This window comes from Passer montanus, unplaced genomic scaffold (genome assembly GCF_014805655.1).
Source record: "Passer montanus isolate IOZ18808 unplaced genomic scaffold, ASM1480565v1 scaffold77, whole genome shotgun sequence".
NCBI classification, from domain to species: domain Eukaryota; kingdom Metazoa; phylum Chordata; class Aves; order Passeriformes; family Passeridae; genus Passer; species Passer montanus.
The window spans coordinates 3229198-3245666 of NW_024372923.1; the positions used below are offsets into that span (position 1 = coordinate 3229198).

At 42.3% G+C, this 16469-nt stretch overlaps 1 protein-coding gene across 1 annotated transcript in view; it reads left to right on the forward strand.

The window, feature by feature from the left end:
* The window catches only part of INPP5A (inositol polyphosphate-5-phosphatase A), a 172909-nt gene that overhangs the window by 104338 nt on the left and 52102 nt on the right, over positions 1-16469 (forward strand). Inside the window, exon 9 of the mRNA XM_039731380.1 lies at positions 10174-10258. Within this exon, the coding sequence (XP_039587314.1) occupies positions 10174-10258 (85 nt within the window). The remainder of the gene's footprint in view (positions 1-10173; positions 10259-16469) is intronic.

The window sequence follows — 16469 nt, forward strand, 5'->3', positions numbered from 1 at the left end:
GCCACAGTGATTTTAACATGAGCCTTCAAATGCATAGTGAAATTTCTGTGTATTCAGATAGAAAGCACTCTCAGGGCAAATAAACCTTTCAGCCAAATGTTTTCTAACAAAGGTTTAAACCCCTGGATCACATTCAAATCGACAGCTTTTCATTAAACACCCGAAGCTCATCTCATTAATATTCAGTCATTCTCCCCCTAAAAGGAAGGTTAAGTGCTCTCAAAATTAGCGTGTTTGGATAATATGCTCTTTAAAGAGTAAATCCAGCAAAATTGTCTTGTTACTTTCAGCCTGTCAAATACAGCCAGAGTCACTTTTCCTTGCTCCTTGTTTTTCTGCTGGCTTGAGCTTTGGCGTCTTTGATGCAGTTGTCAAAAATTCAACTCGTGTGTCCTTCCTCTCTGCACAGACCTATTGTGAGTTTTACTTACAAAATATTTTTGTACTGGTATGCATTGTAATGGAAAGCATACACTAGTGTAATTTGAAGGACACAATAATTGCAGCTCCATATTAAGTGAATGACAATTTTTGGTCATCCTAATCAGGAATTTTGCCCTTATTCTGTTGTTTTCAGCATTTGGAGCTCCTTTTTTCCCCCATCTTTTCTTTTTGCATTATAAACTGAACAGGTTATAATAAATTTTCAGTATTCATTATTCAAGTTGTAAATATCTGATGTTTCTCTTGTGATAAATCTGTGTGAACAATACCAGGTTTGGAAATGGAGATCTGAAATCCAGAACTTTAGATACTTGAAGGTATCTGAAGATACACAGAGAAAGGTGCCACTTGAAAAAAAAAAAGTGGAGTAGTGCACTAAGCCAGTTTTTGCTGTACCTGGCCAGTGTGAATAGAATTGTGGCTCTTTCAGAAGAAATGCTGCAGTTAAAGCTCTGAGGATTCCTGGAGAGGTTTTAGTCAGGTGTTTGCCCACACAGTCCCTGTCCAGCAGTGGATGTGGATCGTGGCAGTCTGGTGGCACTCAGAGCCTCCACCTCATCTTCCCTAAGGGCTTTACTCCTTTTTGCCTGTTTTCCATAAATAGGATTCCCTGGAGCTGCACTGTTGGCTGCTGAGTCTTTCTAGTAGAATGTAAGTGCTGTAAGCACAGGCAAGGTTGGGTTTGCTGCAGCAGTCCCTCTCCCAGGAGAGTGTGTGTAATTAAACATGTGATGCAAGAAAAGAGAATGCCTCTTAAAAAAGAAATTACTGCAAGTAACTTGTTGCCTGCTTGATTTTGCTCAGAAAGTGGCCTTCTATGAGAATGTGACACAGTCTGCACATTCTCATTGAGTTATATTTCTCTCTTTACTGTAATTTGTTCCTTAGAAAGCCCGGAGCTGGAAGAAGATAAGTCATTAGTGTCCAGCTAAAGGTGACACTGACATCAGCATCCATTGTGGTCTGCGCCTTTTCAAATCACCTATCCTATGGCCATATCTTCCAGAATAGCTATGATTCAATTAAGGACAATCTATATGGGCTGTTGATCCAATTCTTATTCATTTGCAGAGAAATGAAAATAAATTGCTATTGTGATTTTATTTACAATGCTGGCTGTGAGCTGATAAAATGGAGAACGGTTGAAAGAGCCTCATTCTGCTCCCATTGGAGCCTGTGGGCACCAGGCCAAGTAGCCACCCTGGACATTTTGACTCCCATGAGGTGGGAGCACTGTGGGAGGAGGCTGTGGTCTCTGCATGCTGTGTTCCATGTCCTGGAAAGATTCGGATCATCCCTAACAGGAGAATACTCAGATGGGAAGGGCAGGGCTTGCAGCCACTGGTCTGCCTGTGCAGGAGCTGGAGAGGATGCAGCTGGCTGGGCAGACCCTGTTCAGGGCTGGATAGGCCAGTTGGTGTGGCTGCCTCAACTGCTGTGGAGCTTCTTTATCTTCATTTCATCAGTGCTGGGTTTAAGATGCAACCAAGATGAGTCAGTTTGTCACTCCAATAAGGAAATGGGTCCTGCTGCTGTTATATCCACTAGAGTTTTCATTGTTCAAACCTAATGTTGACAGTCTTAACTTTCTTGATCACCATGCTCTTTGGAAAGAGGGTTGTTCCCTTTTCTTTAGCACTTCAAACGTTTCTGTCCTCACCCCTTCTTCCTTCTCTTAGCTCCTGGTGCTCCACTGTAGTGTGATTTTCAAAGGGATAATGTCAGATTGGTTGCTCATGAGCTGTTCTCAGCATCGAGCATTGTTTAGTTCTTTGTTAGCGAATTCTCTCTGGGTCTGAGCCATTTGCATTGCCGTTTTCTAGAGACATTTGGGTTTATTTTAAATTCACAGTTGCCCTGAGCCCAGCTGTTACCCAGTCCCGAGGTGGAGCCTGCGGGTGCCCATCCCTGGCAGCTCGCTGTGGATGACTTGGCCCCTGCTGCCATACAGCCATCAGAGGAGATGGAGCTGGAAAAGATGTTTGCTGTAGGTCTGACAAGACCCAAACCTGGCAAAATTCCTAATCCATCGCACTGCCATTCCTATCAATGAGATGTTTTGGACAGACAGTGTCTTTAGTCTGAGTTGCTCTAAATATGTCACCAAAAATACTTTTGTCAACTTAACAATGGATCAGTATCCTGTTGCCACTTATCCTGGTTATTTCTGTCTCATTGTTTGTGCTTTTGACACTAAGTGACCGTGGGATTTTGGCTGTGCTCCCCACATTTGAGCCCTGTGGAACAAAAAGCAAGAATTGGGATGTCTTGGGCTTCATGCAGAAAGACTGGGCAGTTATCTGCTGTCTGCTGAGCACCAAGTGTCACCAGCACTGAGGAGCTCAGAAACTATGTGGAAGGATGTTAATATTGCATGATAAAGCAAAGATCCAAAGATCCCATTTCTCTGGTTTCTTCTTGTAGTATTCTCTTGTATCAGCTGAAGAGCATGAAAATGTCTTTGTATGGTAACGCCGGTGTTGTAGTGCTGTGCTGGCCTGTAGCAGAATTGACAAGTCCTTACATCATTATCCAGGGCTGCTATTTCATTAGGCGAATGTCAGTGTCAGGTAAGATCATGGGTTTGTCAATATAATGAAAATACCAGTCAAGTGAGGAAAAAGTCACAATTTTCCAGCTCTAAAAATTGATTTTTATTGCTCTTCTTGTAATCCTTTCTTTGGATTAAGTATTTATTATTGATGTGGTCTTTCTTTTAATCTTAATAGCTGCTGACATTGTAATTAATTAAAAAATACAACATTTTTGCCCAAATGGCACTATATTGAAATTAAAAGTGAACATCACATATTAGTTAAACAGCCCTGGCAAATGTCTTGAGTGCTAAGATGATTGCCTAAGCTTCTTGACAATTCCCTTCATCTTGCTGTATGGTGCTTGACCTTTTGAGATATTTTGGTGTTATTAATAGGTTTTAGCCATTATATCAGAAAGAACAAGGCACAAAAATATTATAAACTTTATCTTTTTAATGACAGCACTACACCATCTTGGGCATGCCAATGAAGGCACTTCCCTTGTGGCTTTTGAGGCACACTTAAACTATCAGTCAGCAGGTAACTTGTACTCGGAATTGATGGGGATTCTTCTGGAATTTGTCTCCAAATATGTATTTGAAATTGCAAAAGTGTGCAAGCTGAGCACCGTCGGAGCTGCAAAAGAGAAGGGCAGTGGTACACAGGAGAAGACAGGGTTCTCTTTCAAAGCTGTCTCTGAAACCTCTGCTGGAGGGGACCACTTCTCAAGGTGCAGGTGTTTGAGCTGATCTCTGAAGAAAACTTCTAAAAAGAAAAAGCAATGCAGATAGGAGCAGCAGAAATTGGAATGGTCTGGGTTGGTGTAAGCCAAAACCTGGTATTTCCATCCTCTTGCTCTTCAGTTCCTTGACGTGGCTGTGGCGGGAGACAGTGTTGTTGTTCCTTAACTTTCCAGCAGAAGTCACTGCAGGAGCTGTTACTACCCCCGGAACTATAGATCCGTGGAGAAGAAGGTGTATATAACCTTGTTAGCCACAGGTCACCTGCCACCTGCCAGCCAGCTCTTGGCTTCTGCCAACAGGATGGCCATGCTTTTCTAAGCATTCCGTGTTGGGTGAGATCCTGCCTGGACAGGGAGGTGAGCTGATGGTGCCTTTGGCACAGTCACTCCTGCCATGGGCAGGTCCAGGGTGCGGCTGCCTGCGCTGTGCACAGCGAGTGCCCCACGGGTGCCCTGAACACTCACCCAGTGGGACAGAGGACTTTCAGAGCCCCTGTGGGGACACAGCCCAGCACTGCTTCTGCTGCAGCTCCACTCAGAACCTGTGGCCCCAAGCTCTGCACAGGTCAGCTGTAAACAGAGTGAGCAGTTTGTCCTGAGAAATGGTCACACCAGGAGTGAGCTGACCCTCTTGTCTTGGTGTGTTAGTTGTGATCTTCATATTCCTTCACTTAGGAGAGGACATTTTATATAGGCAGTCATATGTTAAGGTCCCTTCCAACTCAAACCATTCTTTGGTTCTCTGTCCTTTGTAAAAGCTTTTGTGTCTGTAGCTCCCATGTGCAGATAATGGGAAAAAAGAAATAAATAGGTTGTGGAGAGATAGTATCTTACCAGAGAAGTTGTATGAGAAAGGTGGAATGGCTCATATTAGCTGGTATTTATCTTAAATACATTTAGTTATTAGAAAAATTTGCTCACTGAATAAAATATGGCTTGACCTTTGGATTGTTTCTTCCCAAGAAATGTGACAGTGTCCCTCCTTCTCCCCCATTCAGCCTGCTTGGCAGAGCTGCACGGTTTTTGTTTTGTTTTGTTATGTTATTGTTGTGTTTAAAAAAAACCAAAACCCTCAAGCCCCTCTTTTCAGCAGTGTCAAGTTAGGATGAATTGGCCAGGGAGGCATGTTTATAGACTGTGTGAAGAACTTTGTCTTTGTGTGGGAATGCTGGTGACACTGGTATGGCTTGCCTGAATGAACTGCGATGACGCGGCTAATAAGGTGTCCTGCTGAGCGCCGCTGCAGCCTCTCTCAGACCTCCCACCTAATGCCATTCAGCTCCAGCTCAGTGTAGCTAATTTTTCCCATTCCCTCAATTCTTTAGGCCTCCTTACAAACAGAAAAGTCAACTTTCACACCGAGGAGAAGATAAGTGCTTTAGGAAATAATCGTGTAAACAGAATGTTACCTTCTGACCTGATGCTGATACCTTGGTCTGGGACAAAACCCAGCTGGCTATTGCATTCGACATGGCTATTAAAGGAATAATGCTGCTGATCCTCCTTACAAAGTGCCCTGAGAAATGGTTTAGCCAAATCACAGTGCCTCTTGTCACACTGAATCATGTTCAGCTGCTCTCTTCCATGACCAAATTGCTGATATTTAACTGCTTCCTTGTCTTCTCCATTCTCTGAAGGGGGGACAGTAGAGGAGAGGGGAAAGTATGAAAGCAAGGGGAAGCTGATTCTATAATTATCTGGCTGAATTTCAGTGCTTTGAAGTATGTATGCAGTGCCCCATACAGCATTTATAAAAGAGGTGCATTTCATAAAATAAATTTATTTTTCGCTACTACAAGGAATACTTTAAAATATATTCCAAAAGGATTTCAGGGATTCTAATAACACAGAATTGTTCACTTTAGGACTGCACTGAACCCTGTTGTGTGTAGCAACTGAAATTAATAAATAGGCCCAGATTTCCAGTAATGTTGAGAAGAGGAACCCCTCTGTCTTCCTTGTTTTAGTCTTGGTAAGGATCTGACATTTCCTAAGTGGCTTTGAGAAAAAGCCTTCACAGTCAGCATAGCTGGCACTGCCACCCAGCCTGAGAGGTCTGTCCTTATGGCAGAGGAATTTGGGGCACCCAGGCTCCTGCCATGGCTTTTGAGTGACCTCTCCTGGAGCCCGCTCCCATCCCAGCCAGGCTGGTCAGCCCAGGCTGAAGCTGCTCAGCAGCACAGCTTGGGGAGGTCAGAGGTTCCTCATAATTCACCTGATGCCCCCAGAAGAACAGATGGTTTTGTCACAGGACAGTGTGTCAGGGTCTGCCAGGCCAAAGGCTCTGCTGAGGGAAAGAGCTTTGCTCAAAGGCTGACTGACACAGCAGAGCATGGATGTCTCCAGTGCAACACGAGAGCTTCTTTCTGGGCCTGTAAAGATCTACTGATACCCAGAGTGAGCCAAATTGCAGTTATTAGACCAAAATAAGAATTATATGTATTTATTTTGCAGCAAAGAAATTGTAATTTAATTAGTAATTTACTTAGTGACAGCTAAGTTTACGCCTTAAAAAAAAGTAGAAATCATGGATTTACCTTATCAAAACATTTCAGTGTGGGGATAACTTGGACTGTAAACTCCACTTGAAAGTAACAATTGCTTGAATGTTTCCTTCTCTTACTCTCCTGTCATGGCTAAAACATTCTTCAGCTCTTTCATTCAGCTTGCCTGCCACTTCTCAAAATGCAACAAGATGTGAAGACAGACACTAACCCATTCAGTGCAGAAAACTTTCAGTGTAGTGCCATCAATTAAAAATGTATAATGTGTTTGAAACTGGCAAAATAATTCAACTAATGTGTTCCAGGTGTGAAGAGTCTGTTATCAAGGACTCTTGGTGTAATTACAAGTTCTGTGGTTTTAGAACTGGTAGAGGAGAAATCATCTGTGGTGTTTATGGTTGTGTGCTCTAAAGTTTACTAGGGACAGCAGTAAACCCAGATGGCAGCATGCTTTTTTCCCAGTGCAGTTGATTTTCCAGTTTGTTATATTGATTTCCAAAACATGCAGAAGTAAAGATCTTGCTTTGGTATGTTTTAAAATGTTAAAAAATTATTTTCCTATAAGTGATTCCTTCTGGAGCAAGAGCAGAGGATGAGGAGTGTGAATGTTCTTCCACCCTTTTCAAAATGAAGACTTCTCTTTCTGCAAAGGAAGGGCTGGCTGTCATCTGTTGGAAACATTTTCTGTTTCATTTGCACTTGAGTTTTGGATCCAGTCTGAACCCGTGTCCCCTCCTGATGGCCTTGCACAGGTCACAAGCAGCAGCAAGGCCAGCAAAGGCATTGATGACTTGTGTGTGCTGGCATGTGGAATTGTGCAAGGGAAGTACCTGTGCCTTCTGTACAGTCATGAGTAACTGAGTCACCTGTTTTGTCATAAGCTGTCTAAAGTTGTACAGGAATAGAGCCTTCAGGTGTTCTGAAACCCTTTGGGATGAGCTGGTAAAAGTTGTTAAAGGAAATGGCACTGGGTCCTCCCACTAAAACCATAGGATTTATACTGGTGACATGGACTGGCTGCTTTCGTTGTATATGGTTCAGATTTATCACTTCATTGAGTGATTCGTGGTGGCAGTTTTAAAGGACTATTTGATTCGCAGTTAAAGGAAGGATATTTTTTAGAAACAAAAAGCAAAGGAGAATGACATAGATTTGGAAGCCTTCATAGTTTTTCTGCAAGCACTTGTTCTTTTTTTTAAAAATTTGTCTTCAGAATTCTCAGTTGTCTCTGCACATGTTGATCTGTACATTTTTATGGCTTAGAACATGGAAACACAAGGAACAGAGGACTTCTGTTTAGCTCTCACCCCAGTCCTAACACCTTCCCTGTGTCCCTGGCCAGACTGGCTGTGCTTGCAGTGCCCCATTTCTGTCCCAGTGCCCTCAGTGACAGCTTTCTGCACGTTCCCAGGGGAGGGGACATGGCTGCACCCTTCTTTATTGCCATCTCCTTTGCAGACTTGGGGTCTGACTCTGAAAGTACTGGTTCTTGTGCCGTTGATTCAGGGCAGTTTTAGGTACTGGAGGCATTTCAGCACAAAGCTATCATAGTTCCAAACTGCTGAAACTGCTGAAGATTTGGGAAGTCTTGAACTAATAGTAAGTTCTATTTATTGATAGTAAGTAATGGCAAGGACATTAGGTTACATACACGTATTAAGTTGAGTCACTTAAAGGAATTTTCATTGTTAGGTACCCCACATCACTTAGTAAGTACATAAATGTGTGCATCCTTTGCTGTGCCACCATTGCAGATTTTCTTGTACATCTGAATTAGTTTCACCAGCTGTGAAAAGAGATGTGTCAGAAGCCACTTGGAGCATCATTCTGGAGAAGTAACATTTGGACTCTTACTTTAATCTATCATGAGACACTCTTTCTAAAATATCCAACAAGACAAGCTACTAGGGGAGAAACTGGACAAAATTATCAGTTGTAGAGCTGGCATTGATTTGTATGCAAATCGCATTTAAATCAGGCAATGTGCAGGACTATGAAATGGCTGAGTTCTCATTAATTGATCAGAAGCAGACTAATCAGCTGGTTCAGTCATCAGTTTGGAGACATTTTCACAGACTATTTTTTTAATAGTCTGTTTATTTGGAAAATCTGTCTTTGCATAATTCAATCACAGGCATGGTTCTCATAATCCAAATTTGTTTCAAGAGGCCTTCGGTGGACCTTGATGTCATTCCTGCAATATCTGTCATTCGTCTGTTAGCAGTAAATGGCAATGAGCAAAGCCAAAGCTGATCCTTGAATCAGGACAGTTGGCAAAGCAAAGTCTTTTTCTGATGTGTAAGTTGTGTGTTTTGCAATGATAGTGTTAGCAAACTGTGGCAATGTAAATGGTTTAACTTTTAGCAAACTGTGGCAATGTAAATGGTTTACGTTCTCATTTTCCTTCAATTTTCTGTGAGGGCACTAATCAAACTAATGTTTTGTGCAGGTCAGGAGTGACAGGTTTTTCTCAGGGCTCGCTGGGAGCTGACAGTGGGCAGTATTTATTAACAGTGCCTGCAATAATCTGTCAGCTAAATGGAGGATTGGAGATTTTCATAGCGGAAACAGATAAGTCTTTGCAAGAGATTTTCTTCAAATGATCAGTGTCTTAGGCCCAATGCACATAATTTTTTCCATAGAATAATATTCCTTATTTAATAGATTGCTGTTGACGAAAACCGTGAGATGTTTTCAGAGGAGAAGCAGTATCTCATTACAGAGCCAATGTTACATCTTTCCTTACAGCTTTGAGAATAAATGGGTGCAATGCATTAGAACTTGTGAAGCCATGTGAAACAATTGCCTCCTAATGGGCAGCAGTGCCTCCTGACCAGCGTTGCTGGATAGTGCTTTACCTGTCCACGTGGGCCCTGCCCAGGCTCACCTGGGGTTTCTGACAGTAATGCTCACATGCTGATGTATTCCAGAATGTTCACAGGGTATTGCCTGCGTTCATTCCTCAGTTCTCTTCTTGCACACCCAGGGGGATTCTGTGCATTTTGTCTGTATAAATTCTTTGTGGCTGTGCAGTTGAGTTTTGAGTGTTTCCTGCCTTCCTTAGCCACTGATAGATGAATTCTATTGATTCCTGGTTTGAAAATAAGCATGACTTGGTGGATTTCTAAATGCCAAGATCTCTAGAAGCTGTAAAATTGTGTATTGTTGAGAGTACCTTGCAACTGTTGCTAATAATAGATTACCTAATAATATGAGAGTTTTTAATAATACAAGATTTGAAAGATGCATAGTAATGCTGTATCTGCCTGGGTAAAACTGAGCAAAGGCTTGAGGAAAAGTCAACCTTCACAGCTGGAGCAATTACTTGTTAGGTGTTAGCTACAGCCTCCTGTGAGCAACACAGAGAGCTGTCTTGAGAGAGCTGTGGCTGGTCTGGGAACCTCAGGGAGGCTCAGTCTGTCAGATGGGATGGCTAATGTCTAGCCCAACCCTGTCACTTCTTGGGTGGTTCACAAAGTACCCCAAAACACAGGTGACATTGCTTGTATATCAGTAACCTCAAATGTACTCTGAACTCACTGCTAATTCAGCATTCCTAATTCTTACCTGCCCAGCCCAAAGCTATATCCTTACTTTTCCAAGGTGGGAAGGACCTCCATGGTACCCTCAAGATTTCCATGGTCCCCAAATGCCACTTCTGCAAGATTTGTATGAAGTGCTGCAAATATGCTTTCCCCAGCTTGCTCTGTCAGCCAGGCATGGGAAATCAGGTGCACTGTTGTACAAGGGTTGGAGATAAAATTGCCTAACCAAAGAAAATAAACTGAAAAAGTATGATTAATATACTGATCCAGTATAAACTGGAAGTTTTGATGGTTCCAATAATTATTTCTGAAACTGTGCTGAAGGGTAACGTGTGTCTTTGCATATTCTTGCATGTTTTAAAGCTAAATGACAGGTTTGTTCTGTTTTCATTTTTTTCCAGAATTATTGATCAGCGATTTGAGAAAGTTTCATATTTTGTGTTTGGAGATTTCAACTTCAGACTGGATGCCAAAGCAGTAGTAGAGGTAGGACTTCTCTTTTTCTTCTGCTGTAGATCCTACCAGGTTTGATTTATCTTTTTTTTTCCCTGTAGAAAACCTAAAAGTGGGTTGACAAAATAATGTTAATATTGACATCAGACTTGGCCAAGACTACTTGTAACAGGAACATCCAACAAGTAACTAAAATTGTGTGGTTGTGACTTTTGCCATCTCCTTATAGCTCACAGTGAATAGAATAATTTCCTGCAAACAGAGGAGGTGCTGCATTACCTTCCTACTCTGAGGAAAAACAAGAGGCATTTCCTGAATGCCCATGATAGAACTCAGAAGTGCAGGCAGTCATCAGTACTGACCTTTGTGCCTGTAGCATCTTGATGTGGAAGGTGACTAGGAGATTTGCATAAAGCCAAAATAATGTGCTAAACCTTTTTCATTATGAGTTGAGATAACCTTGACCTGAATGCTGAAGCTCCAGGTAAGGTGGTGTCAGAAATGATGCCCAGATGAAAACCAGTTTAATGTTATGGCTTTCGCATTTTAATTCTCTGAGGTACTGCAGTGTCTTCTTGGTGTTCTTGGGGGTAGGCATGTATCTTTTGAGCCAGTTTTTATTTTGTAAATCTAACTGTGGGAAATGTCCTGTGTGCCAAAGGCTGGCCTCCCCCCATTCAGGTGCAGTGCTGTTCTCCTTCCTTATGCAATTAGTAGTCCATCCGTTGAAAAACTGGAGTTTGATGTTACAACATTTCATATGGAACTAATACTTCTTCCTGGAATCCTTTCTGTAGTGCAGTCAGTTAGCTAAGAAGCTTAAAGCATAGTTGAAATGAAAGTCAAGTCCCTAATTCAGAGTATGCAGCTTCATACTGCATGTGTTAAGGGTTAAGACCTGCTCTGCTACCTGTGGCTGCCATAGTTACCATCAGTGTTCAGAGATCACTTGGTGGGGATCACTCCAAAGAGCTGTCATGCTTTTTCTCTTCACTGGTGGTGTGATGCTATTATTGAGGAGGTTGCTGTCTGAGAACCCCTGTCAGTCACACTGCAGGAGTTACCCCCTGCACTCAGTACTGATGGAGGGTGCTCCAGGCTCTTCCTGACTCACATACTGCTAGCAGTCTGCAGGACTGAAACTGCAGAGGGTGTTTGCTTTACTACCAATAGATTAAGATTTCTGCATTTATATCTGTCAGTTTCAGAATCATTCTCATCAAACAAAACAGTGTCACTAACCTCAAATGATGGAAACTGAGTGAGCTGCAGAGCAAGCAGGGTGAGCCCATAGGTTTCTGAGTCACAGTACTCTGCATCTTGGGAGTGTTTTACCCTTACTGGTTTATGTTTCTGCATGTGAGCACAAAAGGTGTAATTGGAGGATGAATCAAATTCATTTTCTCATTCTTCCTACCTACGATGCAAGCCTGTGTGAGTGTACAAAGCACTAGAATAATACAGATTTTCACTGTTTTTTTTTTTTAAGAAGTAGCATACCCCAGTAATGAGAACTTCACCCAGCCATTCTGCAATGTTAATTAAGCATAATTGAAGTTGATCCAGAAACTTCCAGTTTGTACATGAACAGCTAAAGTCACAGAAGGTTTGTTTTGAAGTATTTTGTACTTGGTGTAGTTTATAAATCTGTCAGCAGACCCCTGTAAGAAGCAGTTGTCTGATGTGTCTGGGACTGCCTCTAGGCACCGGGACAGTGCTGAGGGAGTTAATGGTCAGCCTACAGCACTGGCAGTAAGGGCTGGCTCCTAGGTGAAGATCTGTTCCTAATGTATAATTTGGAAGGACAGAGCTGTAGGGCACTCTAGAGGGAATTGTACTAGATAGGACTTGGTGGTCTGACTGTGTTTATGATCCAGGCCCAAATCACCTCACGAAGTAGCTTGTGAAGGGTGTGACTGAATTGTGCCGTGCCCATGGATGTGCCCACAGCTGGCAGGGGCAGGACAGGAGCAAGAGCAGGCAGAGATGCTTCTGCCCCAAACGCTCAGTGCCAGCCCCCGGTGAGCCTGTGCTCAGCTGGCAGCCTCCCACTCCAAAGGCTGTCCCAGTCCCTTCTGGTACTTCAGCGTGTGCCCATGCAAATGGATATTAACCACTCTTTGGACTATTCAGCAGTGGAGTTAATACTGGGAATTGTAAGGGTTAATCCACTGACCTGTCATCTTTGTGTACGTTACTAAATTTATCTCTGCTTTTCTTGCTGACCTTTTGAATTCCCTCTTGAGACCACAGCTGCTGAGCACTTGAACACTGAGATGCTACAAGCAATACTTGTGTAAATGCAGACTGTGCTTACATCAAACATAAAGAATAAAGTGTGTTTGTAAATAACTTCCCAATTAAGCCATTTAAAGTGAGAATCTGAGAGCTTTTCAGAATGTAGAGTCCAGACCCTGATGTGCAGTGTCCTAAATCAGATGCAAAAAATGTTGTGCATATTCATTCATAATTAATATACTATAAACCATTAATATGTAATTTATTGAACACTTATGGGAGCCTTAAATTAAAGTCACATTGATTTCTTTGCTAGGAAAATCTGCTTTCCTGTTGTTGGAGTTATCCGGGGGAGGTCGTTACTGACACATGGGCAATGCTGTTGCTGTTGCTGAGGCAGCACCAGTGAATTTTCCAGGTGTGTTTGCTGGCCAGTTCCTGACCTGCCTGGGCAGCATCACTGGGGCCAGGTCCCAGCACATCCTGCTGGGCCTGTGCAGCCGAGCCAGTCTCTCACGTTGGGGAGGGTGAATGCCAGTGTTTGATCGCTGTAGAACATGCAGAAAATCTTCCATTAGAGTCCAGCCTTTTGGAGGACACCACCCTGCTCCAACCTGCCAAAATAACCCTTGCAGTTACAAAATGTGTTTAGTAAGGCAGTAACTGCAGAAAAAAGATCTACATTTCCTTGGGTTTTGGTCACTCTAAGATGTGCTGTAAGACCTGAATCTTCTGTATGACAGCCAGGTAAATTCACTTAATGCTATATTGGCAAAGGTGGCTGAGGATTTCCTGCTGTTTAAATTCAAAGTTTTGCCTACTGACTTTTTTTTTTTTTTTAATGCTAGACTTTTTTGGGTGTTACAGCATTCTGATTATTTGCCCACTGCTTTCAGATACCTTCCAGCACCTCTATTCCCAGTACATATGGAAGTGTTTGCAACATATTAAAAATGATGCAAACCATTACATTGGTTCAACTATGAATTCTAGTCTATATCTATAGCATCTCTGCAGTGTCTCTAGTACCAGTATTGTCACAGCATTTCACAGAAATGTGAATTTGTGATGTTTCTTCACGTAGGAGACAGCTTTCCTATAATTTTTTCAAAAGTTCTGATCTCCCCTTTCAAAGCTAACAGAGGTCACTGTAATCTTTGCACTTACCAGAAGTACACTGCAAATTTATCATTTCATGTGTGACAAAGGCACTTTTTCTGTTTCTGGAAAATGATCTTCTAAAATTCAGTAGAAAGGAGGTTTGATGAGGTGACTTCAAAGAAATCTGCAGTGGCAGTGAGACATACTGTGGGCTGAACTTGAGGAATATTCCAGAAATTTAATAATTATTATGAGTTAGTGTTTTGGTTATTTAAAAGGAATACATGACATGTTTGAAAGTTCTGAAATAAGACAATTTGGCTGTCACCTGAATAAAACCAGAATACTAAAATCTCTGAACACATTAAGAGTAAGAAGAGGAGGTTGTAGGGGGATGAATGAGGGGGTTTATTACCAAGACTGAGGAGGTCAGGTTTTTTTTGTTTGAGGTGAGAAAATAGAGAAATGAAGTGACTGTAAGTGAGCACATGGAAGGAATAAGTTAATTCTCTCTGCTGTGGTGGCTGCTGCAGAGCTTATGGGGTTTCGTGCTGTGATGGATCCAAGGCCATTCTGATCTCCACTTTTACCTTTTTTTAATGTAAACAGCTTACCAGCATCTGTTATTTTCTGTCAGCTCCACGAACACTCGATGGCCTAGGTGTGGGAGCAGAGCTGGCCCTGTGCCTCCCTGTGTGGTTCCTGGAGCTGTGGCAGGGCTGTGCCTGCTCCCATTCTGTGTGTGAAGCTTCCCACCTGGGGTGCCACATGCAGGGCGCCCTTCCCTCTCCTTTGTTAGAGAAGGTGCTGAATAAAGAGAGATTTCCCATTCCAGCTGTGCTGGAACTTGGAGGTGCTTCCTCCCGTACCCTGCCCCAGCCCAAAGCATCTCAGCTCCCAGCTGTGCCTGTGCTTGTCCAGAACAATATTTCTCCTTCTGTCTCAGCGAGCCAGCTTAGCACTCTTGCTCTGTTTTAGTCACCATTCAAGTGTTCTAGGTGTGTCTAGACCAAGGAAGAGAATTTTTTCAGTCAGCTGGCCATAGTAACAGTCTGTATTAATCTCTGAGAATTACTTCATTTTAATATTTTAAGAAGTTATTCATTGAGTCTCCATACTATAAGTCTTCCTCGTGCAATACGTCCATTTTAAGAAAGTATAAACAGGCTTAGGAAACTGGGTTTATTTTGACTGTTTGGGAGTAAAACTCTCTTTCTCAGACTGCTGATTCAGGAGTCTCTAGAAAAGTACCTTGTACTTCCAAGAAAAAAAATTAAAAATTGTGTGCTCTTCAGTGCCACGAATGGCAGCTCAGTAACAAGTTCAGTTTGTCAGGCTTTAGGAGAAAGTCACATTAATCACAAAATCCATTTGCTCAAGGTAAACCATGCCTTGTAAACTCAGCCTTGCCTTGTATCCAGGAAAAAAACCCTTTTTTTTTCGTTACTAAAGCCTTGTTAGGGTTGGTGGTAGCCTGGTAAGCTGAAGAAGGATTAAGTGTATCGTATATGAAAATTTATAAAGGTAACGACAGAAGTGGTGTTTCAGGATTCCAGACATTTTGGCCTACAAAAAGCTTTCAAACTCTACCTGCAGAAAAAAAAAGTGATTTCCTCGCCTTAAAACTGAGAATTAACCTCGTCCACCCACCCTGTGTTCTCCGTGGGTTACAGTCAACCAGAATATTTCCTTTCTAGACTTCTGCCAAGCAGCCCTTTGATAAGCCAGGACTGGAATGGCTGATTAAATGTTTTTTAAAAGGTAATAACTGCTCATAAGAATGTATATGTCTGGCTCCATCATTCACTTGCACTGTGCCTCTCTGCCACCTCTGACCATGTGATTTTATATTATCCGATAAAATAGGAAGGACTTCATTCTGGCATGACTTTTTAGCTCCCACTGTATTGCTGATGCTGCAGTGAATCACATAATTTCCATTTGATCACACTGTCTTGGCACAACTTGGTCTTTCATTCTGAGCAAGCCAGTGGGGGCATGGTATCCCTTTATGCAGCATGCTTGTGCCAGCAGAACTTGGAGAAGCACTCCTGGCACTGCCACAATGTGTGCCTGCAAAATGGGGAGCTCTTCCCCGAGACATCACTCGCTGTCTTTGAACAAACATATCTTGTTCAAAATAAAAGCTGGTTAACATCTTTTCACATCTGAATAATTGATTTAGATCTTACTCAAATCTGAAGAAATAGTTTAAGTTGAAATTGTTTCATTCCATGTATGGACACTAACCAGGATCCTTGCAAACTCCAGGCAACAAATGATCCATTAGTAATTGTCATGAAAAAGATTAATAGTTAATTAGACAATTACCACTGATTTGAAAAGCTGATTCAAGTGAGGTAGTCAGGTGATGGATGGATGTGGAGACTTAATTATCTCCTCCTTGGTACAGATGTGCTTCCCTGGACAGAAACAGGTCACCTGTCAGGATGAGGCTCTTGCTCTCCTGGTGCGTTCAGGAGACACCACCACCCACCTGGCTGTCTTGTCAGGTGCAAATATTTGTGTGTGTGTATATATATTTTTTAATTTAAGTAATATTTGCAGAAGATGCTTTGAATGCATCAGGAAAAGGGCATGAATGAATTGCACATTCTTGTTGTTACAAGCACAGAAATATGTATTTTTTTTTAATTCAGACTAGTTTTGTTTTGAGAAACAGATAAGGTTCCATGCATTAAAAATACTGACATGGCATATAAAGCAGGTGTATGTAGTTGTGGGCATACTCAATTGTGCCTCCCTATTCCAAACAAACCAGAGTGTTACCTTTCCTGGGCAGTGATACCGTGCAGGTGCCCACATATCCATTTGGGATATCAGGTGCAACCATTTAATTCATGGCCAAGTGTTGAGCTCCGGGCGGTCCTGCTCCATAGTGGCT